The sequence below is a fragment of the Eupeodes corollae genome, chromosome 1 (assembly GCF_945859685.1).
Source record: "Eupeodes corollae chromosome 1, idEupCoro1.1, whole genome shotgun sequence".
NCBI lineage: Eukaryota > Metazoa > Arthropoda > Insecta > Diptera > Syrphidae > Eupeodes > Eupeodes corollae.
In genome coordinates, this window is record NC_079147.1 from 284,595,008 (window position 1) to 284,620,728 (window position 25,721).

Sequence of the window (25,721 nt, forward strand, 5' to 3'; positions counted from 1 at the left end):
TAACCATATTTGCTGAGCAGCTTAGGATGTCCTGAATATTTTGGTAGGTTTTTCCCTCCAAACGCAGTTTTCGAATAAGTTTTCGAATTTCTCCGGTGCAGTGTCTTGACCGTCTGATTGTTTATTTTGGAGCTAATATTTATTATTTTTTTATATGCTAGTATGTAACAACTACTCAAAACTTTAAAGAGTAAAATATTAATTTACCGAAAAATAAAAAATATTGAATTTTTAACACCTTTTAATTATTAAATCAAAGCCACTGCTATTTTTATGAACACTCTATATCCAGAGAGTTTGAAATAATGGGTGTTTTCAAGCTAAAAGATTAAAATATGAAAACGAAGTACCGTTAGATGCAAGTAACATGTTAATTTTTTGTAAGAATTTTCTTTCTTTAAATAATTGACAATCTAATAAAATGTTACCAGCACTGCTATTTATAAGCACAACTGTATATGTATACACCCATTGGAAAAAATGTCAAAAGCTTTTATTCAAACAAAATTACATCTCATTATTTTTCATCCAGTTTGTTTTCTGTTTGCTTTATTACTCTTTTTTTTTTCTTTAAATAAACTCCCATTGAGCAATTTAAACGTCAACCGGAAATAATTAAAAATCAATTTCCTTTCCATTGGCATCACCGCCATTGACTAACAACTGTCAACATTACAGATAACTGCATTTGCAAAATTGCAACCAAACGCCATCGCCACTGATGACTGGTGCTGCCGTCCGCGTCCGTTGTCGTAGCCGGTGATCTTAATTACGATCGATTGATCTTTCAATCAGATAGACACTTGTTTTGTTGTCTATCTCTTTTTCACTTCACGTTCGCCACTAACAAAAGAAAAACAATATTGCAGAATCGCAGAATAGACGACAAAACAGAATTTACAGAAAAGAAACAGACAACAAAACAAGACTAACAAATAAACATTCACTACACACTGTCCCGCCTACTCCTGTTTTTTTTTGTCTCTTTCTGTTTTGCCCCCTGCCCAGGTGAATTTACAAACGGATTCATGAATGGATGAGTTCCACCGATCACCGCAGAGCAGACAAAACACGCAAATCACGCCATCTGTAGTGCGAGCGGCAGCGGACGGAATATCGATGCAGTTCAGTGCTTTAATATACGAGTAACCTGTGTACGCGGGAAAACCGGGAACGCGATTACAAATCCATTTTTGTTGTTGTTGTTGCAGTTTTCGTTTAGATTTTGTTCATCGTGTTGCGTTGTGTAGGAGGAGGAGGTGGTGACTATTATTTGTTGTTGCTGTTTTTCGCGTATTCTTTGAAACTTTTTTGCGCTAAATGAGAGTTTTGCACAAGAACGTTTCACTATTTCATTGTGAGACGCGTTCTTTAACGGAAGATACACAACTATACGCGCTTCACATTCAATTCAAATCCTCGATGTTCAACGCGTCGCGTGTGTCTTTTTGTGTTGTGTTGTCATTTGTGTTTTGATTTGCAGACTGATGCAACAACAACTAGAACTGTCAAACGAAGTGCGGTTTTGATTGAACTGATTGAATTGCAGATTACCCTAGAGGCGAATAAATGATGAGTTTTTCTTGACGCACATGAGTGACAGATGTACACGCAATTTAAAAAACAAGTGGGATTTGTGTGTGCTTTTTAGATGTCTCCTGGTTTTTATGTTAAATATTTTTATTTTCGTTATATTTTTTTTTGTGTGTCATTGTGAATTATGTTTTGATGAAAATGCCTGCGAGGAAATGTTAATTCATATATTTTAATACGTTACAGTTGTGAATTTAAATAAAAAATAATAATTAAATGATTTATTTATATGAAAACAGTGTTTACTTACTTTGTGAAGAAGAGTTTTAGTTTTTATACTTTAAATGGATTACTACCAGATGACAATAATCATGGTAAGTGTTATTTGCTATGTCTAACTAAATTGTAGACAAATTGTACTAACATGGATTAAACATATCTAACGTGTCCTAAAAAATTTCGGATACATTAGATTAAATTAGATAGAATTTATTTACTTGCAATTATTTGTACAATTTTATTAACAATCTTTAAAGCATGGTTTTACCGTCTGCCTGATTGACAAAGTTTAACTGTATTAAAGTTTTGTAATTAATTAAGTGGCAGTTGTGTTAGCTAAAAATGTTCATCTCCAATTCTGCTTCTACATATAAATAAGTACTGTTTTGTAATATATAAGCATTTTAAGCACATCTACTTCATTTAAGTGAGCTGAAGTTTCGTTTTCTGATAAAAAGTCTCTACCAAGTATGTTTCTTCTAGTTTCTCTCAGGACTGCACACCTTCCGATAAAATGAAAAATATCCTCTCGTTCAGCCATGTTGCAAATATCACATAGCAGTGGAAGATCTTCGCGATGTGGAACGTAATTTATGTTAAGCAGTTCGCCTCTTCGCCGAAACATGTTGGCGATTTGTTTTACAGTATTAATGTCATGGAAGTAGTTTCCTTTATTAAGATTATAATTCAGCCTGCTCTATAGATCATCCGATGAAGTGAGCTGGATGCCTGTCCTGTGAATATATTTCTAAAATTTTCCATGTACTCTGTTCACTGAGATTTAAATTTACACATGTATCTTCTGCTAGCCCAATCCACTCTTTAACCCATCCTGTTTTGCTTTGTGTAGATAGATAGATAGATAGATAGACAATTTGTATTCATACAAGCAAACTTAAAGCTATAGATACAATATAAATGTTTTTAGATTGAATTAAATTAGTGAACATTCTTTAACTATAAAAGTTAGTGTTAAATGACACGCCAAATAAATTAATTCAAGTAATATCTGATGATTTAAGGAGTCCTATGCTGCCTGCATTAAGCATTGAAAAGCAGTGGCAACATTGCCTTTCAGCCATCAGAGATGCCGCCTCTGAAGTGCAAGGTTTCACACAGCCACCACAGCGAAACCCCTCCTGGTTTGACGACGAATGCCGGCAAGCGCACGCAGCGAAACAAGAGGCATACAAAACGGCGCTGCACAAAAGGACTAGAGCTATTCGCGAGCTCTACGAGCAGAAGAGGAGAGAGGAACACCGGCTTCTTAGATGGACAAAAGAGAGCATGAGAGAGCGATCGGTACCAGCCACGAACCGAAGCCTGTAAAGACGATCAGGGGAACATCGTAGTAGAACCGCAGTCGATGCTGAGAATATGGAAAGATCACTTCTCTAAATTATATAACGGCGATGACGAACCGAATTCCGCTGTAAGGGAGATAGAACCACTCAACCTCGGCGACACAGATCAACAATTCCGTCTACCCGATCTTGACGAAGTGAAGATAGCTATATCTAAACTTAAGTCAAACAAAGCTGCTGGCGATGACTTGGCACGGAGCATGCACCAACTCATCTGCAAAATATGGTCGGAAGAAAGCATGCCCGATGAGTGGAATCTCAGCATAGTGTGCCCGATACATAAGAAACGAGACCCTCTAAACTGCGCCAACTACAGAGGCATCAGTATCCTTAACATTGCGTATAAGACTCTCTCTGCCGTATTATGGGAACGTCTGAAGCCATTCGTCAACAACCTGATTGGTCCTTATCAGTGTGACTTCAGACCAGGAAAGTCCACTATCGACCAAATATTCACACTACGGCAGATCTTGGAAAAAAACCAGGAGCTTCAAATCGATACCCACCATCTCTTTATCGATTTTAAAGCCGCGTATGACAGCATCTATAGGGAAGAGCTCTACCGAGCAATGTCTAGTTTTGGCATCCCTGTCAAACTTATCCGTTTGTGCAGAATGACGATGGAGAATGCACGCTGCTCTATCAATGTCGAAAAAGATCTTACCGATGCATTTGATGTCAAAAAAGGTTTTAGACAAGGCGATGCACTGTCATGCGACTTCTTCAACATCGTTCTGGAAAGAATTGTGCAAAACTCAACTGACAACACTAGACGCATAATTGGAAGATCAAAGCGTGATGTCAGTGGAGGGGTTTTGAGCATTGCAACGGATGCGAAGAAGTTGGGTTTGGTGGTCAATGAGGGCAAGACCAAGTATGTGCTGTCATCAAAAAAGGACACTGAACGACGACGTCTTGGACAAAACGTCACCATGGACAGCTATAACTTTGAAGTAAGTAATGACTTTGTCTACCTAGGCACCGCTATTAATACAAACAACGACACCAGCGCTGGAATCAAACGAAGAATAACTCTTCCAAATCGCTGCTTCTTTGGACTTAGAAGGCAATTGAGAAGTAAAGTCCTCTCTCAAGCATGTAAAATCACCATCTATAAGACACTCATCATCCCGATTTTCATTTATGGCGCTGAGGCCTGGACCCTGTCAAAGAAAGATGAGAGCGTCTTAGGATGCTTCGAGAGAAAAATTCTGCGGGTGATTTTTGGTCCCGTACGCATAGATGGAGAATGGAGGAGAAGACATAACGACGAACTGTACGGGCTGTACAGCGACACTGACCTAGTTAGTAGAATTAAAGTCCAACGGCTTAGATGGCTAGGTCATGTAGAGCGGATGGACATCAACGTTCCAGCTTGGAAGGTCTTCGAATCCAATCCGAGGGACGGCGCAGTAGAGGAAGACCGCAACTCAGGTGGCGCACCCAGGTGGGAGAGGAGCTCAAGCAACTTGGCGTGCGAAACTGGAGACAGTTAGCTAGGGACCGAGCTGGCTGGAGGCGCATGTTGGTTGAGGCCCACGTCCGTCATGGACTGTAGCGCCACCTTAAGTAAGTAAGTAAGTAATATCTGATGTGTAATGACAATCAGAGTTTAATTATTTCAAAAAAATCAATTTAATAATAAAAGTAAACTTTGAGCAAAAATTAAATAAATTATTTCAAAAAATAAACTTAACAATTCAAAAATAATATACTGAAAACAAAAAATAAAAACAACAAGCAAATGTTTAAACTATGTATGTTTGTGCTACTTAATAGGATAAGGTTCTCAAAAAGGATTCGATGCATTCATAGTCATGTGTGAATAGCCAATCTCTAACTTTTTTCAAAAAAAATTTAAAAGAAGTAGTTTGTCTTATAAATAACGGTAATTTATTAAAAAGTTTTAGGAGAAATGTGTTCTACGTGCGAGTGGTACAGTAACAAGATGTGAGTTATTTATACGTAGACTGTAAAGCTGTGAGTTTCTAGTTGGAATATTGCCACTTTGTTAGAAAAACTCTTTTAAAACTTTGAAAAAAATTTGCAATTCTTGATATAAAGGCCAACTTTCAGCAAAACGGTTTTTATAACAAATTATTCTTATTGCATGTTTTTGAGCTAACATAAGGGGTCTAAAAGTATTTGCGTATGATCCACCCCAGCTGGAAATTCCGTATTGAAGCTTTGAATGCGCAAAACCGTTATAAATTGCTTTTAACACTTTTTTCGAGCAAAATGGTACATTTTACGAGCAACCAACATCATGTGTGATTTCAAGGAGCGAATATGTTCTTTCCAATTTAATTTGAAGTCGATTAGAACACCCAAGTATTTGAATTTCATCACTGACTCAATTTTAAAGCAACTATCGGAAAATAAACTATGAAAATAAAAATTAAGTTCACCACATTTATGAATAGGTAAGCAAAATTGTTTACAGTTATGGGCATGAAAGCAAAGGTTATAATCAAAAAGACTGTTATCAGAAAGTTTAAAAATTACTAACATAGTTTTCTCGCTTATCATTAGCTTAGGAGCAGCAAATCATGTCCTAAGGATTTCTAAATCGTCTTCAATTTTGGCCACACATCCAAAAGTAGTATTAAATTGTTAGGTGTATGCTAAATCATCTTGGGGAACCATTTAATTTAATATTGAAAAGAGAATTTATATCAATTGAGAAAAATAATTGACCGAGAACGGAGCCTTGTGGGACTCCATTTTTAAAAGAAAGTGAATTGCTAAAAGTTCCGTTCACATTTACTTTTTGTTCTCTTACCTTTAAGTAGAATTGAAGCCTTTTAAATATAACACCTCGAAAACCAGCATTATACAGTTTGTTTAACAGAACGTTGTGGTCAACCATATCAAAGGCCTTAGTCATATCAACGAAAAGAGCCATGGTAGTTTTGTTGCAATTTAAACTGCTATATAGTTGAGTACACAGCCTTAAAATAGCGTCTTCGGTAGACATTCCTGATCGAAATCCAAATTGATTTTCGCTGAAAACTAAATTATTCTTGCCTTTATAAGTTTTTTAAAAAAAACTTTGAGTAAGTTGAAAGCAGAGATATAGGTCTTTAGTCGAAAACATTCTTTCTATTACCCTTTTTTTGAAAAGAGGCACAACTTCAGCACACTTAAGGCGTTTGGGAAAACAACCATTTTCAACACTTGCGTTAGACAGATAACTCAATATATCGACCACATATAAGGCAATTTTTTTACGTAAAATACTAGAAATACCATCAGTAGTACACGAATTCTTATTTTTCAAAAATAAAATATCCATGTAAACTTCACGTGAAGATATAGAATTGAATACAAAACTATTTGATTGTAAACTATCAGAAGTTATATTTGAAATACAGAACAATCACAACTTGAGCAAGGATCAAGGAAGTACCATTATTCATTTGAGCTTAACCTTTCTTGATAACCATCACTTTCGACTTGTTCAGGTTTACTACCAAACTCCATCGTCTTCAGTATCCCGAAAGTCAATTTATCATAAACTGTAAGGATTGCTGTGTGTTTGCCAGCAAGACTATATCATCTGCGAAGAGTAAGGCTTTAATGACCTCTCCAGCAAATCTAACACCTCCTAGTAATGCGTCAGTGATACCATTTATAAATAGTGCGAACAAGCTAGGACTGAGAGCACAGCCCTGTCTTACTTCCGACTGCGTCTGAAATCATTCAGATAACTGCTTTCCATTCCATACCGCTGCTCTCTTGTCTGCGTTCAAGTTCTGAATAACTCTTCCAAACTTAAACGACATCCCGGATCCAAACAACTTGAACATTAATGCGTTTCAATCAACTGAGTCAAATGCAGCTTTAAGATCCACAACAAAAGTGTATAGCTTTTAATTTTTTTTTTGTTCAAAAAAGACTCAGCAATGCTCCTTAAAACGAATATATGATCGATGGTCGACTAACCCGACGTAAGCCGGCTTGAGACTCCCATAATAGATTATTCGAGTCTATCCACGTATTCAGCCGCTTTAGTAGAATCCCTTACTTACTTACTTAAGGTGGCGCTACAGTCCTGTGTGAACTAGGGCCTCACCCAACAAACTTCTCCATCTAGCTCGGTCCCTAGCTAGATGTCTCCAGTTTCGCGCTCCAAGTTGGGTGAGGTTACCTTCCACTTGTGCGCGCCACCTGATCCGCGGTCTTCCTCTACTGCGCTGTCCTGTGGGTGCGGATTCGAAGACTTTCCGGGCCGGAGCATTGGTTTCCATGCGCTCTACGTAACACAGCCATCTTAGTCGTTGGACTTTTACTCTTCTGGCTAAGTGTACGTCGCTGTACAGCCCGTACAGTTCGTCGTTCCATCTTCTCCTCCATTCCCCTTCGATGCATACGGGACCGTAGATCACACGAAGAACTTTTCTCTCAAAGCGACCCAAGGTGCTTTCATCCGCTTTTTTCATGGTCCATGCTTCTGCACCGTTTAGCAGGACGGGGATGATAAGGGTCTTATATAGCAACACTTTGGTCCTTCGAGAGAGGACTTTACCACTCAATTGCTTTCTTAGTCCAAAGAAACAGCGGTTAGTAAGAGTTATTCTGCGTTTGATCTCAGTAAAATCCCAGTAAAGATTTTATAGGAAGTGTTCCAAATGAGGTTCCTCTACAAATGACTGGATCTTCGATGTTGCCTTTTTTGTGTATCGGAAAAATCAAAGCATCTAGTTTCAAAAATTTGATTATATATGTTGGCCAGGTTTTTAATCAGTTCGTCAGTGCCATATCTGTAGAAATCCGATGGTATCCTATCTGCACCTGCCGCTTTTCCATCTGCTAGTGCGTTGACCGATACGCGAACCTCATGCTGGGAAATTGCACTGTCTAAAATCTCGCCATGAATATAGGTTTGGACATAGTAGATCATGACTGGGTCCAAAATTGCTGGGGGTTCAGCAGTTGATTGAAATGATGATTGATAGAGTAGAAGTATCCAAACCGTTTTCGTGCCAAGTTTCGGATATAAGAATTGAGGTTATTTTTAAGAGCAAGATTAAAAATGTAATGAATTTCAGAACTTATGTTGTCACTTCAACCAGAGTTATTCAGAAACACTACCAAAAGACGTTTTTGTTAGTGGACTATGGAGTTTGAATAGTATCAGGAGCATGTTTTTAGATAATTCAGTGCTAATTTACTATTAAAGATTAAAATTAAAATATGTTTTTTCTGTTTGAATCAAATGTTTTGAAAGTACAATAAAAACGTTGAAAGTCTTATATGAGCAGACATGCTCTATGATGAGTATACACTTTTAGGTGCATTTTTTGTTAGTAGGCATCTATACTATTTTTCGTGATGTTTTCAATTCTGAGTAAGGAAAGGGTTGAAAAGCGTCCCACATTTATTAATTATTAAGCGTACGTCCAATTAAGATTGAGTTTATGTATTTCTCACTTGTTTGAAATTTTGCAGACCTTCCTGCCTGTATATGATAAAAAAGCTTAAAAAATAAATCTCTATTTGATTATACTGTAGGAAATTAGAAGTCTAAGATCTAAATTTACATCCAGGGAACTTCAAAAACCATATTTTCATAATTTTTTTGCAAAATGTTATTGTTTGTTATAAAATAAGTTTAAAGTCAATAATATTGTATCGATACAAAAGTGTCTTCTGAAACGGCTTAACGGCTCAATTTCAATGAATTTTTGCATGTAAATACATTCGGTAGGTCTGAGAATAGTTTTTCTTAAACTATTTTTTAAATTCTTTAGTGCTACTGTCCACGGTGCAACGATCATAAGATAGTATTTAGTGACGCTTTTTACAATGAAGCGATGATTGCTATTGAGGATTTTTGCATTATCATTGCCAACTTACCACTCAGTTATTTCGGTACGTATTTACCAAATCAAAGTGCAACTTATTTAATAGACATTGAATTGAACGTGAACTACAATATAATACTGTAGAAATGGCAGCAATTGTCGCTCGCAATGTCCCACTAAAAAATGAAGACAAAGAACCATTTATGACCACATCATGCTCGCAGTTTCGGTAGTACAAGATACATACATTTTTTTGGATGCACTACGTGCAAATGACAAAACATTCCCTATTTCACTAATTCTTGCTAAAATAGGATCATATAATGGTATCGCACTGGCTGTTGCTTTTTTGGCATTGCGACAACTTTACTGGATGGAAGCAGAACAGCCTATTCAGTATTAAAACTGCCATTAAACCAGACGCAGTGTGCAACATAAAAAATAATCTTCCATGGTCAAAGTGCTCAAACAGTGTAAAACTATCAACTGGCATGAATGCACTATGGCATACAAACATTCGCTTGAGGCGTTGAACAGGACTTTGAAAGTTATAAACACAACAACAGACTATTTGGCTGCACTCTTTAACTCCTTTCAAGTGATTTCAGACAAATAAAAATAAAAATAAATAAATTGGGTGGCGCGACAGTCCGTTGAGAACCAAGGCCTAGTGACTTACAACTCTCAACCATTCCTGTGTGCGAGTAATGTTGTCAGGAATGAAGGGGACCTACAGTTTATATGCCGACTCCGAACGGCTAATTTTTGAGAAAGCACTTTTTCATGACAATAGTTACTCTTGGAGAATTTGTCAATTCCTCGCAAGAGGCAGTACCCGTGAAAAGACTTTAGATGGCATAGGCAGGGATCGAACCCAAGACCTCTAGCATGACAGTCCAACGCACTAACCATCATGCCACGGGTACCAGATTTCAGACAAATACTTCCTGTTATTCCGCGTTCAAAGTACTCTGATGAGATAAACGCGTGCTTAAAATCATTGCCACTGCGGCGGTGTTGAAAAAGTACAACTGAAAGTAAATATTAGTGTTCAAATGCTTCAAGACCCATCCACTAAAACATTCTCAAACCCACTGTTAGATATAGATGACGGAAAAGTTACTACTGATGCATAAATTTCTGCAGTTTTTTTACATACAAAATTAACACTTAAAGGAAAATTTAACAAAAGTTGGTAAAAATTGATTTCAGACACAAATATCTTTTAAAAAATTTGAGATTATGACTTCCAACTAATTTTATCCTCTAAAAAAGTGGCTAGAATGCGACCCATACTGATAACTTCCCATCCCGTCTGCCGCTTTGTCTTGCTTAAAAGTTTGTCTTTATGTACTCGTATTAATTTTGACCCAATTCAATTCGATTTTTCTCAAAATTTTATCAGATGTCAAAAACATTATTCTTCGTTGCACAACATTGTTTTGGAGATGAAATTATATTTTAGTCCTAAAATTTTCGAGGTGACAATTTTTTTTTCAGTTTTTTTGATTAATAAAAAACCGTTAAATGGATTTTTTTCAAAAAAATATATTTCTTTAATATCACGTTTCAATATATTATATAAAATTTAATTCAAGTCTCTAGCGTTTTTGGTTCGTAAGATATTTAGGGTTAACCAAAATTTTCCCTTTTTTTAAAACTGCTTTGGTAAAAAAACCACCCACGCAATTTTCTTCAAAGCCCTTTCTGCCTTATTATCTGTAAATCTGTATAACAAAAATTATTTTAAATCGATATCTCTTCGGGTTCTTGAGCTATGGACGACGAAAAAAACATTGTGAACGTACGGACTTCTTTCTAAAAATCTTTTATTTCGACATCTTTCTAAAAATCTTTTATTTCGACTATAGGAACCTTAAAACGTCGAAAAATGTCAAAATCTTCAATTTGACAAATCGGACCCATTACAATAACTTCCTAAGGGAAGTTAAAAATATTGTTTTCAACATTTAGAAAAATTTTGAGAAAAATCATATTGAAAGTTTTCTTACAAAAAGAAATTAACAAAAGTTGGTAAAAATTGATTGACACAAATATCTTTTCAAAACGTTGCGATATTGGCTTGAAACTACTTTTGTCTTTTAAAAAATATTGTTGTTAACATTCAGTTAAAATTCTAAGAAAAATCTTATTGACAGAAACAATACTAAAACTTGTTAAAAATTTAATTTTGACTCAAATTGCTTATTGAATATTGAAAATATTTTTTTTTAAACTTTTTTATTTCACAAAGAATAAAAACAATTCCGATATTCAGTAGTTTTTTTTTTTAAATCCAACAGTCAGTTCAAAAAATAATACGCAAATTTGGTAAAAATTAATGTTCGGTTCTTGATGTCTCTCAAATTAATTTCAATCATTCAATTTGTAAAAATTTAAGAAATGCTACTAAAATTGGTAAAAAATTGTTTCGACTAAAAATCTATTGAACAAAACTAGATTTTGAAACTCAACTATTTCTGTATATGAAAAATATTGTTGGTAGTTTTAAAATTTGTAATAATAATTTAATCAACAACTTTTTAAATTCAACACGAAAACCTACAAACTTTTTTAAGCAGGACAAATCGACAGACGGGATGGGAAGTTATCAGTGTGGGTCGCATCCCAGCCTTTTTTAAAATCGAAATGACAGTTTTTCTTATTGATTGTTATCAACCTATTCAAATATTTGCCAAGTGTTTTAAATAAAGTAAGACCTTACAAAATATTTTGACAGCTGTCATTTTAGTATCATTGACGAAGGAATGTTTCAAATAATTAAAAGCGATTTAAGCCAAATATAGCCGCCATGTCGTTTTTTTTTTAAATTTCCATGATAGAGAATTCGTATATTCTCGATAACTTCAAAAATTCTATCTTTAATGTCTTGAGTCAAAACAAAATGTCTAATGCTATTAAATAATAATATCTCAGTGGTTAGGAAACTTTTTCGAAAAAACTGTGAATGCAAAATGTTCATATTTTTATAGGAAATTTTAAGATTTTTAGTAATGGCGTCAAGTGTCAAACGATGACAAAAGATGATATATAAAAGGATACCCCTAATTTGCAAACCCTTTATTATTTCCATGCATCTGAGCATTGGTGTCATTCAAGTTCTATTAGTTTTGTTTTTAAGATCTGATTGTTCCAAACTCTCAGTAGAAGGAGATGAGGTCTCTTTGATGCTTGGATACTTCAATAGTCAAGCTTATTGCAATGCTACGCAAATCAATGTAATTTTAGAAGTCAAAGCCACTTTTCTGTTTTTCTTCTTTGAATCTATTAATATCGAAGTTATCCGTGATCTACTCGTAACTTAATAAATCAATCGACTGTACCCTCCTCATTTATATGACTAATAAAAACTTCAATTCCTTATTCGAAGAAGATAATCCGCTATAAATAAAAGAATCTATTTGTCAATGTTATATCAAATTGCAAACGAACTTGAAAAGTCAACTCGCGTATACGATGATTCTTCATGCTCACAAGTGGACTTCACTTTACGCGCATTGCGTTACGCGTTCCGCCATATAAAGCTATAACCACACAAGCATCGTACAAATATTAATCTCGACCCAGAACTTAATCCGGATAATTGAATTGAAACCACTGGTTGCAATCAGAACCGCACATTTCAACTTCAAAGCTTCTGTACCTCAACACACTCTCTGCACTTGATTAATCAAAGTATTAAAAGCGGTAAAAGTGCTGCAAGAAGGTAAGGTTGGGGCGAGGTGCTGGAAGCTGAAGCTGACACAAGTGCACCCACCCGTGCGTCGTCGTTGTCGTAGTCGTCTGCCTCTTCTGGACTTTTTCCATATTCGAGACATTTGTTCTGTTGCATTTATGCAGTGTGAGGAGATCCATAGTCAGAGTTAGAGAAACATTATGGCCTGGCCTGGCTTGGCCATGTGCCAGCGGCGGCGGTGGCGTAGGTGTCAAGTTGTTAACTTTATGTGCGAACACGCTAAAGCCTCCTCCTCCAGATTTGTGGCGGGCGGGCGTCTGTATAATAACATCACGTCTCCCTCACATCACCACGTTTTCGTTTTTTCCAAGAGTCAATCTGCTGCTTCCATGTCGATCCGATCGTCTTGAGGCTTCGGGTGCACATTGCTAGATGCTGGCTGGCTTCAAATACAAACAAAAATATTACGTGCGTGGGAGACTCATTTTAGCCATTTTTGGAAAATTGAGGCAAGATTTTTCTTTATTTTTTTTTTGATTTCGCCTTATTTTGTCTCCTTTGCAATTTTATATTTTTCTTGTTTTGGAATGTATTTTCAGTAATAGAACAAACAACACAAAAATGGCAAACAGGCGTAAATTAGAGTTGGTGTCATATTATTTCAATAAATTAGTAAGAGTTTTTTACTGTGCGGTCATTTTGATTTGGATGCATGTATAAAGTTGTGGGGCGGGTGGCAGTACAGTAGTTGGTTGCAATGGTTTTTGACTTGAAGTGTTAATGCAATATACAATGGGGGTGGAGTAGGTACGACTGACAGTTTTGAAAATGACGCGATATCGATGGACAGCAGTAACTCCACGGTTGTTAATATTTATTTGTTTGTGGGTTGAAATAATGAGATGAGTGAGTTTTGGTTATAATTGAATATTCCACAATACCTTACAGGCGGACTTGTAATGAGACAGGTATCCAACCTGGGAAAAGTTTATCGATTAAGTTTTTTAAATAAGTAAAAAGAGAAGAAAAAACTATGGAATGACAAAGCAATGTGATGTCTGTAAGATTTTAATTTTAAAGAACTTTTGGGTTCAAGGGAAGTTTAACAATATCAGTAGTTTTTTATTGCGGCTTATAAGTACATTAAAATGAGTATATTTCAAGTAGACAGTTTCACAGTGAAAAATCCTTATTTGGGTTAAACGATTTATACTGTCATAAAGAAGGAAGCAACAGCACTTGGCTTTCAGAAGAATCTTGGGCAAGGATGAACGAAAGTAAACAGTTAAGGGCTGGAATAACTGCTGCGCAAGGGGAAGAAAAAAATGAGCTAGAGTCCTCGTACCACATGTAAAAGACAGAGGTTAACCGCAGTGTGCGCCATGACAATCTTAACTCCATCAACGCATTGGCGCAAGAAGCAAAAGATGCTGCAAACAGGTGCGAGCGCAGGATCGTTTAGAGAACAACCAAAGAGCTGACCGGTACACACAGCTCAGAGCAACACCTGGTAAAAGAAGTAGACGGTATTGTGATAAGTTCGTTCGATGAGCAAGTCAGAAGATGAAAGTTTTCCTCGGTTTTAAAACGAGTATTTGCAAACAACGTGCAGCCGATACCTTCTGAAGCGCCTGAAGAAATTAATCCCCGAGTCATCACCGCACCTCCCAGTAAAGATGAGATTGTTGCCGCAATTAAAGAACTTAAGAACAACAAAGCGGTAGGACTTCTTGCAGATGGGATTTCCGTAGAGCTTTTACAAGCAACGACATCAAGCGAGCTGCTTCATCCGCTCATAAAAGAAACCTGGATCACCAAAAGCTTCCCTGGAAGAAGGGAATTATCGTCAAGCTCCCAAAAAAAGGAGATCTTAAATAGTGCGAAAACTGGAGAGGAATTTGCGTTTTACCAGCCATTGCCAAAATAGTAGCAAAAGTTATACTGGAACGCATCAGATAACACCTTCAAGCCACACTCGATGCCGAACAAGTAGGATTCCGAGCTGGATCCTCCAGTATTGATCATATTAACACAATGCTGATCATTATTGAACAGTGCGTTGAATATCGATCACCACTACACCTGCTGTTCATCGACTTCAAGAAGGCCTTTGATAGCGTTAACAGGGAGTATATCTGGTTAGTTAGGAGAGGCATCCCAGAAAAACTAATTGCTATTATTAAAGCCACATATGATGGATTCAAGTGTCACGTTCTGCACGATAAGAGGTTGTCAGATGATTTTGAAATCCGAAGCGGAGTCAAAAAGGGCTGTATTGTGTCGCCAATATTGTTTTTGTTGGTGATAAGCGATGTACTGCACTCAGCTTTGTTAGGTAGCGGAGGTTTTCAATGGACTTTGACGTCCTATTTAAAGCACTTGGATTACGCGGACAATGTTTGTTTACTCTCTCATAGGATCATGGATCTCCATCAAATGACAAAAAGTTTTTAGAGAGAAGCAGAAATTGGGGGGCTAAAAATTAATTCTCGCAAAACACAAATGGTGGAAAAGGTGGAAAGCTTTCAATACCTTGGAAGTACCGTTTCCATCGAAGGTGGAAAGCAACGACAGTTTTGGATAAATGTCGAACCTGTTTTTCTTTACGGGTGCAGCAATTGGAAGGTTTCTTTAGCCATTACAAGAAAGCTGCAAACCTTCGTGAATAGATGTCTTCGTAACATCCTAAGGATTTTCTGCCCAAGCCGTATATCAAATGAGGTCCTTCATAGAAGGACAGTCCAGGAACCTATAGACTCTATAACACGAAGGCGTAGTTCGCGATGGATTGGACATACACTTCGAAAAGGTAACGACTGTATTGCAGGCCAAGAAATGCAGTGGAATCCGCTTACACAAGAAGTAAGAAGATCCGGACGACCGAGAAGCACGTGGTGTAGGACAGTCGAGGCGGAATAAGTGTCACAAGGCAAAAGTTGGAGGGAACTGAAACACATCTCCGGAAACCGTACACGATGGCGCGTATGCGTACCAAAGTAAGTATCATTAGGTTTTTGTACTGACCATTTGCTCCTTTTTATCCGGGTACTCCCTTTGAATTCGGAATTTATCAAAAAGTAGTGTCCTTGAAAATATTGCACAGAAACCATTACTTTCCTAAACAAAACCAAAAGTCATAAAGAGAATGAAAATATAAAGCAAAATTAATTGATTGATAATAACAAAATTTATATGTTTCTTTAGTTTCAAGAAAAAATGTTCCAGATACGCCATAGTATTCCGTTTGAGGTGGTTCGATTATTTCTCATAAAAATTTAATGTCATTAGTTCTCAATGTGCAAATGATGTAAGATCAGTATATGTAAACGGTGATTTTTTAAGAGCTTGAAAACTTAAAAAAAAAAAAACGCATAAAATTTGCAAAATCTCATCGATTCTTTATTTGAAACGTTAGATTGGTCCATGACATTTACTTTTTGAAGATAATTTCATTTAAATGTTGACCGCGGCTGCGTCTTAGGTGGTCCATTCGGAAAGTCCAATTTTGGGTAACTTTTTCGAGCATTTCGGCCGGAATAGCCCGAATTTCTTCGGAAATGTTGTCTTCCAAAGCTGGCTTATTTGTGTAGACTTTAGACTTGACGTAGCCCCACAAAAAATAGTCTAAAGGCGTCAAATCGCATGATCTTGGTGGCCAACTTACCGGTCCATTCCTTGAGATGAATTGTTCTCCGAAGTTTTCCCTCAAAATGGCCATAGAATCGCGAGCTGTGTGGCATGTAGCGCCATTTTGTTGAAACCACATGTCAACCAAGTTCAGGTCTTCCATTTTTGGCAACAAAAAGTTTGTTAGCATTGAACGATAGCGATCGCCATTCACCGTAACGTTGCGTCCAACAGCATCTTTGAAAAAATACGGTCCAATGATTCCACCAGCGTACAAACCACACCAAACAGTGCATTATTCGGGATGCATGGGCAGTTCTTGAACGGCTTCTGGTTGCTCTTCACTCCAAATGCGGCAATTTTGCTTATTTTCTAGGGCCCATTCACTGAAAATTCGACGTTGTGGCAGATCGTTCGGCTTAACAAACATTCATAACACAAACCCAATTGCTGCGAACGGCGACGAATCGACATTTCACGGTCTTCAGCAACACTCTCAGAAACAGACGCAATATTCTCTTCTGTACGCACTGTACGCATTCGTGTTGTTGGTTTAATGTCCAAAAAAGTAAACTGAGTGCAAAACTTGGTCACAATCGCATTAATTGTTTGCTCACTCGGTCGATTATGTAGACCATGAATCGGACGTAAAGCGCGAAACACATTTCGAACCGAACACTGATTTTAGTAATAAAATTCAATGATTTGCAAGCGTTGCTCGTTAGTAAGTCTATTCATGATGAAATGTCAAAGCATACTGAGCAACTTTCTCTTTGACACTATGTCTGAAATCCCGCGTGATCTGTCAAATACTAATGCATGAAAATCCTAACCTCAAAAAAATCACCCTTTATATTGATTTTTATTTTAATAAACTATGCGGTTTATTCATACATTCCTTGATTGAACATCACTTAAGCGTAATGGACCTGTAATTTTGTTTAGTTCTTGGTGAATGAACAGAATATTACAAATACTGTGCTAAAAGATATTTTTGATGTCGATTCAACGAGGAATATTCAAGAAAATTTTACAAAATGAATAGAAAAAATCACTTATACGAAATTAAGCCTTTTTAGTAAAATTATTTTGATTCAAAAATAAGGAAAGTCGAAACTGCCAAGTGCCCCCTTGTATTTATTTATTTATAAATTCTCAACTACGAATTAACATATTTATTAACATATGTTTAAGCTGTATAAGAAACTAAGTAATAAAAATAATATAGAAGAACAATAAAAAAATATTACAATAAATAAAAAGAGGCTGGGATGCGACCCACACTGATAACTTACCATCCCACCTGTCGATTTACATACATACATACATTAGGTGGCTCAACAGTCCATGAAGAACCAGGGCCTAGTGACCATTTCTGTGTGCGAGTAATGTTGTCAGAAATGGAAAGGACCTATGTTTATATGCCGAATCCGAACGACTTACTGAGAAAGCACTTTTTCACGAAAAGAATTACTCTTGGAGGATTTGTCAATTCCTCGCAAGGAACGCTCCGAAAATTAAATTGTTGGTCGAAGAAATAGCTCTTGCAATGTGACCTTAGACGAGTTTTATCACAAAATTGTCAATTCTGTTGATTCGAGCCCCGTTGTATTAGCCGGTACCCGAAACTTCTCCATCCGGGAAGGGGCAACGTTGAACCACACAGGACAACCATAAACGATCATGAGCCGGCTTCTGTAAAACAGCCGTTTCGTCAGAGCGAAATTTCCTTTGGTTCTGGTCAGAGCAGCATTTATATGTCTGTCGAAATATAAATACTGATCTAACTAGATACCGAGGTACTTCACTACACTTTTGCTCGCTAATGGCTGCCCGTGAAGATCAACGATTACCATTTTGCCCCAATTCTTGCACGTATCCCTCGTGGCCCAAACCAACTGAGTCCGGAACAGAATTTTCTCCGACTTCTGGACATTTATTTTTAGTTTCCAGCCGTCGCAATATCGCTGAATCTTGTCGAAATCACGCTGCAAGAGAATTCTAATAGCCTCAACTTTTCAGGCCGTTCTGTACGCAATTAGATCGTCGCCGAACGCAATTGCCTTTGTAAGACTACCTATCAGATCGCTTGTGTAAATGCTGAAGAGAATAGGCGAATTCGCCGCTCCCTGTTGAAGACCATTTTTAATTGAGAATGTTGTATTAGAAGTTACATTGCCACTTTTGACAACAAACTTTCTACCATTAAGCATATCATAAAGTATATACAACAATGGTTTGCTTATGCCAAGCCTGTTCGGTTTTAGGTTAAGACCCTCTAACTATACGGTGTCAAAGGCCCTTTCCAAATCAACCAGATTGACGCAGCATGAATTGTGTTATGACCCGCCTTAAACCCGAACTGTTTATCCGGAATTATTTTGCTGTCCTCATCCAACTTAGTCAGAGCACTATTAATGATTTTTTCGAAAACTTTGCTGATGCTCGGAAGAAGACTTATCGACCGAAGATTTGACGGGTTGGAGTTGTCCTTTCCCTTTTTCGGGAGAGGATGAACCACAGTGGTCTTCCAATGCACTGGATAATATGCATTATTCAGTGCATTGTTGAAGAGTGTGGTGTAAATGTCTTAGTACAACGTTGGATATACCATCGACACCTGCTGACTTTTTGTTTTTTATTGAATTGAAGATGAGCTGAAGCTCAATCTTCGTCACTAACAAGGGGCTTGGTCCCTCTTGCTCGGCGATTATGGCATTTGCCAACAGTCCAACGCACTAACCATCATGCTACAGGTGCTACTGTCGATTTGTTTTGCTTAGAGGTTTGTAGGTTTTCGTGTTGGGTTAAAAAAGTTGTTAGTTGAATTAATCTTAAAAAAACTTGAATTACCAACAATATTTTTTAAATAAGGAAATAGTTTAGTTTAAATATCTAGTTTTGTTAAATAGATTTTTTTTAGCAGTTTAGTAATTTTATCATTTCTTAAATTTTTACAATTAGATGATTGAAATTTATTTGAGAAATATCAATATCTAGAACCGAACACCAATTTTTAAAAAATTTGCGAACAATTTTTGTAGATTTTATTTTTTTATGAAAAAACGGACTGTTGGATTTTTATAAAAAAAAAAGTACTGACTATCGAAAACAATATTTTCTGTGAAATAAAAAGAGTTTGAAGACGATATTTCAAATTTTTGATATTTCAAGTTTTAGTATTGTTTTTTTGTTAGGTTTTTATTATTTGCCAAAAAAAAACTGTCAATTCGATATTTCTCAAAACTTGTAAGAATGTTGAAAACAATATTTCTTATTAGTAAAAATTAGTAGGAAGCCATAATCTCAAATTTTTTAAAAGATACTTGAGTCCAAAATCAATTTTTACAAACTTTCTTGAATTTCCTTTTAAGTTTTTATTTTTTGTAAAAACACTGTCAAATGGATTTTTCTCAAAATTCGTCCGAATGTTAAAAAAAATATTTATTTAAAGATAAAAGTAATTTAAAGCCAATATCTCAAAGTTTTGAAAAGATATTTGAGTCGAAATTTTTTACGAAAATAATATTTTTTTTATGTTTTTCTTTTTTATAAAAACACTTTCAATTTGATTTTTCTCAAAATTTTACCGGATGTTTAAAACGTCATTTTCTGTTGCTCAAAATTGTTTTGGATATGAAATCATTTTTTATTCGTAAAATTTTCAAGCTGAAATTTTGTACAGTTTTTTTGATTTATAAAATAACAATTAATTGGATTTTTTTCAAAAATATATGTGTTTGGTATCACGTTACAATATAAAATAAACGAGTCAACGGCCTAGTTACTGATAAAGCTTCGGTTCCCATCGATCACCGAAATCAAGCATCAGTGAGCGTGGTTAGTAGAAAGATGGGGGACCGTCTCGAAACCTACCGCGTGTTGTCATGTGTTCTTTCTTTCTGTTGTTCTTTCTCTTCTGTCCTTCTGTCTTGTATTAATGTCTTGTGTTGTTATCACCTTACATAGTCTAGTTGCTCAAGGTGCTGTGTTCTCTACTCTGTACATTATGTGCAGCTTAGTGTAAAATGTAATGTAATGTAATGTAATGTAATGTAATGTAATGTAATGTAATGTAATGTAATGTAATGTAATGTAATGTAATGTAATGTAATGTAATGTAATGTAATGTAATGTAATGTAATGTAATGTAATGTAATGTAATGTAATGTAATGTAATGTAATGTAATGTAATGTAATGTAATGTAATGTAATGTAATGTAATGTAATGTAATGTAATGTAATGTAATGTAATGTAATGTAATGTAATGTAATGTAATGTAATGTAATGTAATGTAATGTAATGTAATGTAATGTAATGTAATGTAATGTAATGTAATGTAATGTAATGTAATGTAATGTAATGTAATGTAATGTAATGTAATGTAATGTAATGTAATGTAATGTAATGTAATGTAATGTAATGTAATGTAATGTAATGTAATGTAATGTAATGTAATGTAATGTAATGTAATGTAATGTAATGTAATGTAATGTAATGTAATGTAATGTAATGTAATGTAATGTAATGTAATGTAATGTAATGTAATGTAATGTAATGTAATGTAATGTAATGTAATGTAATGTAATGTAATGTAATGTAATGTAATGTAATGTAATGTAATGTAATGTAATGTAATGTAATGTAATGTAATGTAATGTAATGTAATGTAATGTAATGTAATGTAATGTAATGTAATGTAATGTAATGTAATGTAATGTAATGTAATGTAATGTAATGTAATGTAATGTAATGTAATGTAATGTAATGTAATGTAAAATAACCGATTTAATTCAAGTCGCTATCGTCATTAGATCGTGAGATATTTAGGGTTGAAAGAGCCCTTTTTGCATATTTTTGCATTATTATCTGTATAACAAAATTTAATTGAAGTCCATTTCTCTTCTGGTTCTTAAGCTATGGATGACGAAAAAAAATTCCCGAACATACGGACGTACGGACATACACACGCAAGCACAGACATCCTTCCAAAAATCTTTTATTTCGACTCTAGGGACCTTGAAATGTCATCGAGAAATGTCAAAATTATCAATTTAACAAATCGGACCCATTACAATAACTTCCTATGGGAAGTTAAATATACCAGATTTAAAATACGCTTAGTTAGATTAGGTTAAAATAAATGGGCTGGTGCTTGATTAAGTTATCGTCACACTTAGATTAATGTACATAGAACCATTTTGGTATCCGGGACATTTTATAGCTTCACTGAAAAAGTGAGTGCATAACATATGATTCTATCTTTTTTTAATTTAAAGCCAGTTGAAGGTTTTGATAAAGCCTAAAAGACTGTTTCCTGCAAGGTCTTCAAGTTTTTAAAGATTACTGAAAAAGTATTTCCTAACAATTTGTATTTTGTGTGGCACAAAGTATATAAGAAGCGAGTAGTGTCCTTGTGCTCTTGCTTATCGTTACAACCTTGGCTTATGTCGTCGTCAACAAGCCGCATTATCTTCCCGTGGTAGTCCACCAAGTTTTGACCGGTTATTATGCTCATAAGCAATCGTGGAAATGTTTTGTTGAGGTTCATAATCAAACGGGATCTTATTATCTTATTTTGTCACTATTTCCTGGCCTCCTTGGCAGGTTTCAAGGCTTTTCCATCTTTCATTGGTTTCTTCGAGTAGCTTACTTACTTAAGGTGGTGCTACAGTCCTGTGTGGGCCTCAGCCAACAAACTTCTCCATCTAGCAAGGTCCCTAGCTTGATGTTTCCAATTTTACGCTCTTAGTTGGGTGTGATCACTTTCCACTTCGCGGTCTTCCTCTACTGCGCTGTCCTGTGGGTATGGATTCGATGACTTTCCAGGCGAGAGCATTGCTTTCCATGCGTTCTACGTGACCCAGCCATTCTAGCCGTTAGACTTTTACCCTTCTGGCTAAGCCTCAATCGCTGTTCAGCCCGTACAGCTCGAGGTTCCATCTTCTCCTCCCCTTCGATGCATACGGGACCGTAGATTACACGGTGAACCTTTCTCTCGAAGCAACCCAAGGTTCTGTACCGTATAGCAGGACGGGGATGATAAGGGCCTTATATAGCAACACTTTGGTTTTCGAGAGAGGGCTTTATTACTCAATTGCTTTCTTAGTCCAAAGAAAAAGCGGTTAGCAAGAGTTATTCTGCGTTTGATCTCAGCGCTGGTGTTGTTTTCTGCATTTACAGTGGAGCCTAGGGAAGCGAAGTCCTTGCCTACCTCAAAGTTACGTGAAATTTTGATCAAGACGTCGGTTTTTTAGGTCTTTCTTGACTACATACAGCATGTACTTTGTTATGCTCTCATTAACTATTAAACCCACTTTTGCCGCCTCTGCCTCAATACTCACAAAAGCCCCATTGACATCACGCTGAGTTCTTCCGATTATGTCAATGTCATCAGCATATGCTAGTAATTAGACAGACTTTTGAAAGATAGTGCCTCTAGTGTTGACGTGTGAGCTCTGTACTATTCTTTCAAGCACGATGTTAAAAAAATCACATGACAGCGCATCACCTTGTCTAAAACCTTTTTTGACATCGAAAGGTTCTGTTAAGCTGCTTCCAACATTTATGGAGCAGCGTAAATTCTTCAAGGTCATCCTGCACAAACGGACGATTTGGCAGGGATGCTAAAACTAGACATGGCACTGTACAGCTCGTCCTTGTAGATACTGTCATAGGCGGCCTTAAAATCGATGCAAAGATTGTGGGTGTCGATTTGGTGTTCTTGGGTTTTTTCCAGGATCTGCCGTAATGTGAATATTTGATCAACTGTTGACTTTCCTGGTCCAAGACCACACTGATAAAGACCTATCAGGTTGCTTACGATGGGCTTTAGACGTTCACATATTACGGCAGAGGAGATTTTACAGGCGATGTTAAGTAGACTGATTCCTCTATAGTTGGTGCAGTTAAGAGGGTCTCCTTTTTTTAGAATCGTTCAAACAATACAAAGGTTCCAATCATCGAAAATACTTTCTTCCGGCCATATCTTACAGATAAGTTGGTGCATGCTCCTAACCAACTTATCTCCAGCTGCTTTAAAGAGCTCGGCATTCAAACCATCCGCTCCAGCTGCTTTGTTAGACTTCAGCTTAGATATGGCTATCTTTCCTTCTTCTAAGTCAGGAAGACGGGATTGTTGGCTATCGTCGTCTATGTTGAACGGATCATCCTGCCAGACAGTGGAATTCGGTTCGTTCCCGCCGTTATACAGTCTGGAGAAGTGGTGCTTCCATATACTCAGCATTGACTGCAATTCCACTATTATGTTTTCACTTTCGTCTTTGCAGCCTTCCGTTCGAGTTTTATGTTCTTGTGAATTTCGTTACATCTGCTCATAAAACTTTTGAACTTCATGTGCATAAGCTTTGAATCTATCTGTTATCATTTTCCAGCTAATTATAGGCTTTAGTCAATCGTAAAGAGACTATTTCCTGCAAAGTCTTCGAATTCTTCAAGATTACTAAAAAAGAATTTTCCTAAGAATTTCTATTTTGTGTGGCATAGGAAGTTAGTAGTGTCCCTTTACATATGTCATCAGTACCAAGCCGCATTTTCTTTCTGTGGTATATTTTTTTTTTTTAGGTACATACTCAAACGGGATCAAATTTGGGCCATAATTTCCTGAACGTGGTGCATATTTCAAGACTTTTTCATCTTTTATTGGTTTCTTGGAGTATTTTGTTACCAATGATCTGACAAAAACGTTAATCCATTTGAAATAAACCTATTCTGGAGGTTATATAGTTTTATTTTCATAAAATGTTCAATGTAACATATATTTGTCTTAAGTATTTTAAATAGTTTTGGAGTGTTTGGTATCAAGATATAACTGACAAAAAAAGGTACCAAAACGATCCGACGTAGAAATAACGAACGTACAAACTTAGTGTTACGAACTAACCAACGTACAAACGTTCCGACGACGCCAGCATAGACATCGACTTGTAACGTGATGAAATGTCAACATTTTATATTCGGCAAAGCGGACCCATTACAAAAACCTCCTTTGGGAACATAAAAATAAATAACGTCTTGAAGTCAGTGTTCATCATGCCACAAATAGCTAGAAAAAACAGTAAATTCATCAATTCGGCTCTAAAAATTGCGAGACATGAAAATTAAGATTGTCAAGGAGAAATTCAGTGACTATTGATCTTTTACAAGTAAATTTTACTTAAGAGCTATCTTTTTACGACTTGAACAAAGAGAAAGATGAGACAATTACAAAGGCGAAGAATCCACTTAGGAGACTTCTGCAACAATTATGCTAAAAATCGGAGAAATTCTGATATTTATTGTATATCACAACGGACCAACTATTGGTCTATGTGTGTTGGATTTCCCTTTCAGTACCCATTTTAACCTCAACTAACCTAAGCTGTCCTATTCTATTACTTTATGACTTTTCTGATTTTGTATATCATTTAAACTATTTTGCATGGAACTTGTAAAGGTTCAAAACTATTTTTGAATGTCTTAAGTGAATTTACTACTTCTTTATTGATGTGTAAACTTAAAACTTCTACTCATTTATGGCATCTCGTTTCTTATGGCCATGTTACATCTTTTTATATTATTTTTTAATTCAAAGCTCATAAAATTACAATTTCCTTATTTGAATTTACCATTTTTCTATAACCAGTGGATTGTAATATTATAAAGAGCTGACTCGACTCAGCGCAAATAATCCACCCAATTGAACTCACAAATCCAAAATTTAACCCCGCTACAGCAGCCTCCTTCTCACATTTATAGAGTCAAATCGAAAAGGATACTTTCATTTCACCAATTTCGGAATCACCTCTCATACAAAATATAATAAACCTACCAACTTACCGCAATTTAATCCCACAAATGAACATGAAAATGAATTAATCGCTTTTTTGCGTAGGCCTTTAAACCAACTCACAGAATCGACGCGCCTATGTAAGGCAACCAGCGCACAAATTTGGCAAACAAATAATACAAAACTTTTTTAACCAAAAAACAAATAAAACCAAATAAAAATCAAAATGTAGACGAAGAAAAAAAATGTCTAAGAGCCTAAACGTAAAAACCTCCTTTAATCCCATATCTGCATTAGCGTGAGTACAGTGAGTAACTAAATTATATGGATTGTATATTCTTTATCGCCCCCCACCCTTCTCCCACTCGTAATAATGCTTTTACATTACCAATGGAAATTATATTTTGACCATAAACCTCGACGACAACGCCATCATCATTATCATCATAGAAGCCAAAACTAAAAGTACCTCAATACACAGTTTAAATGCTGCAACAAAAACAACAACAACAACAACGTTTGTATATATAAATTTTAAACGAAGAGAATTGTAAAAATTAAGTCGTCGCAGTCGTATCTCTGTTATAGCATGAAAGCTGAGTTTGCTAACCCTATACTCGTATCT

At 36.1% G+C, this 25,721-nt stretch overlaps 1 protein-coding gene across 1 annotated transcript in view; it reads left to right on the forward strand.

Annotated features, from left to right (window-relative positions):
• The first annotated feature begins 502 nt into the window (after positions 1–502).
• The window catches only part of LOC129938780 (uncharacterized), a 75,029-nt gene continuing 49,810 nt past the window's right edge, over positions 503–25,721 (forward strand). Inside the window, exon 1 of the mRNA XM_056046524.1 lies at positions 503–1,907. Coding sequence (XP_055902499.1) covers positions 1,823–1,907 — 85 coding nt within the window. The 5' untranslated portion in view covers positions 503–1,822. The remainder of the gene's footprint in view (positions 1,908–25,721) is intronic.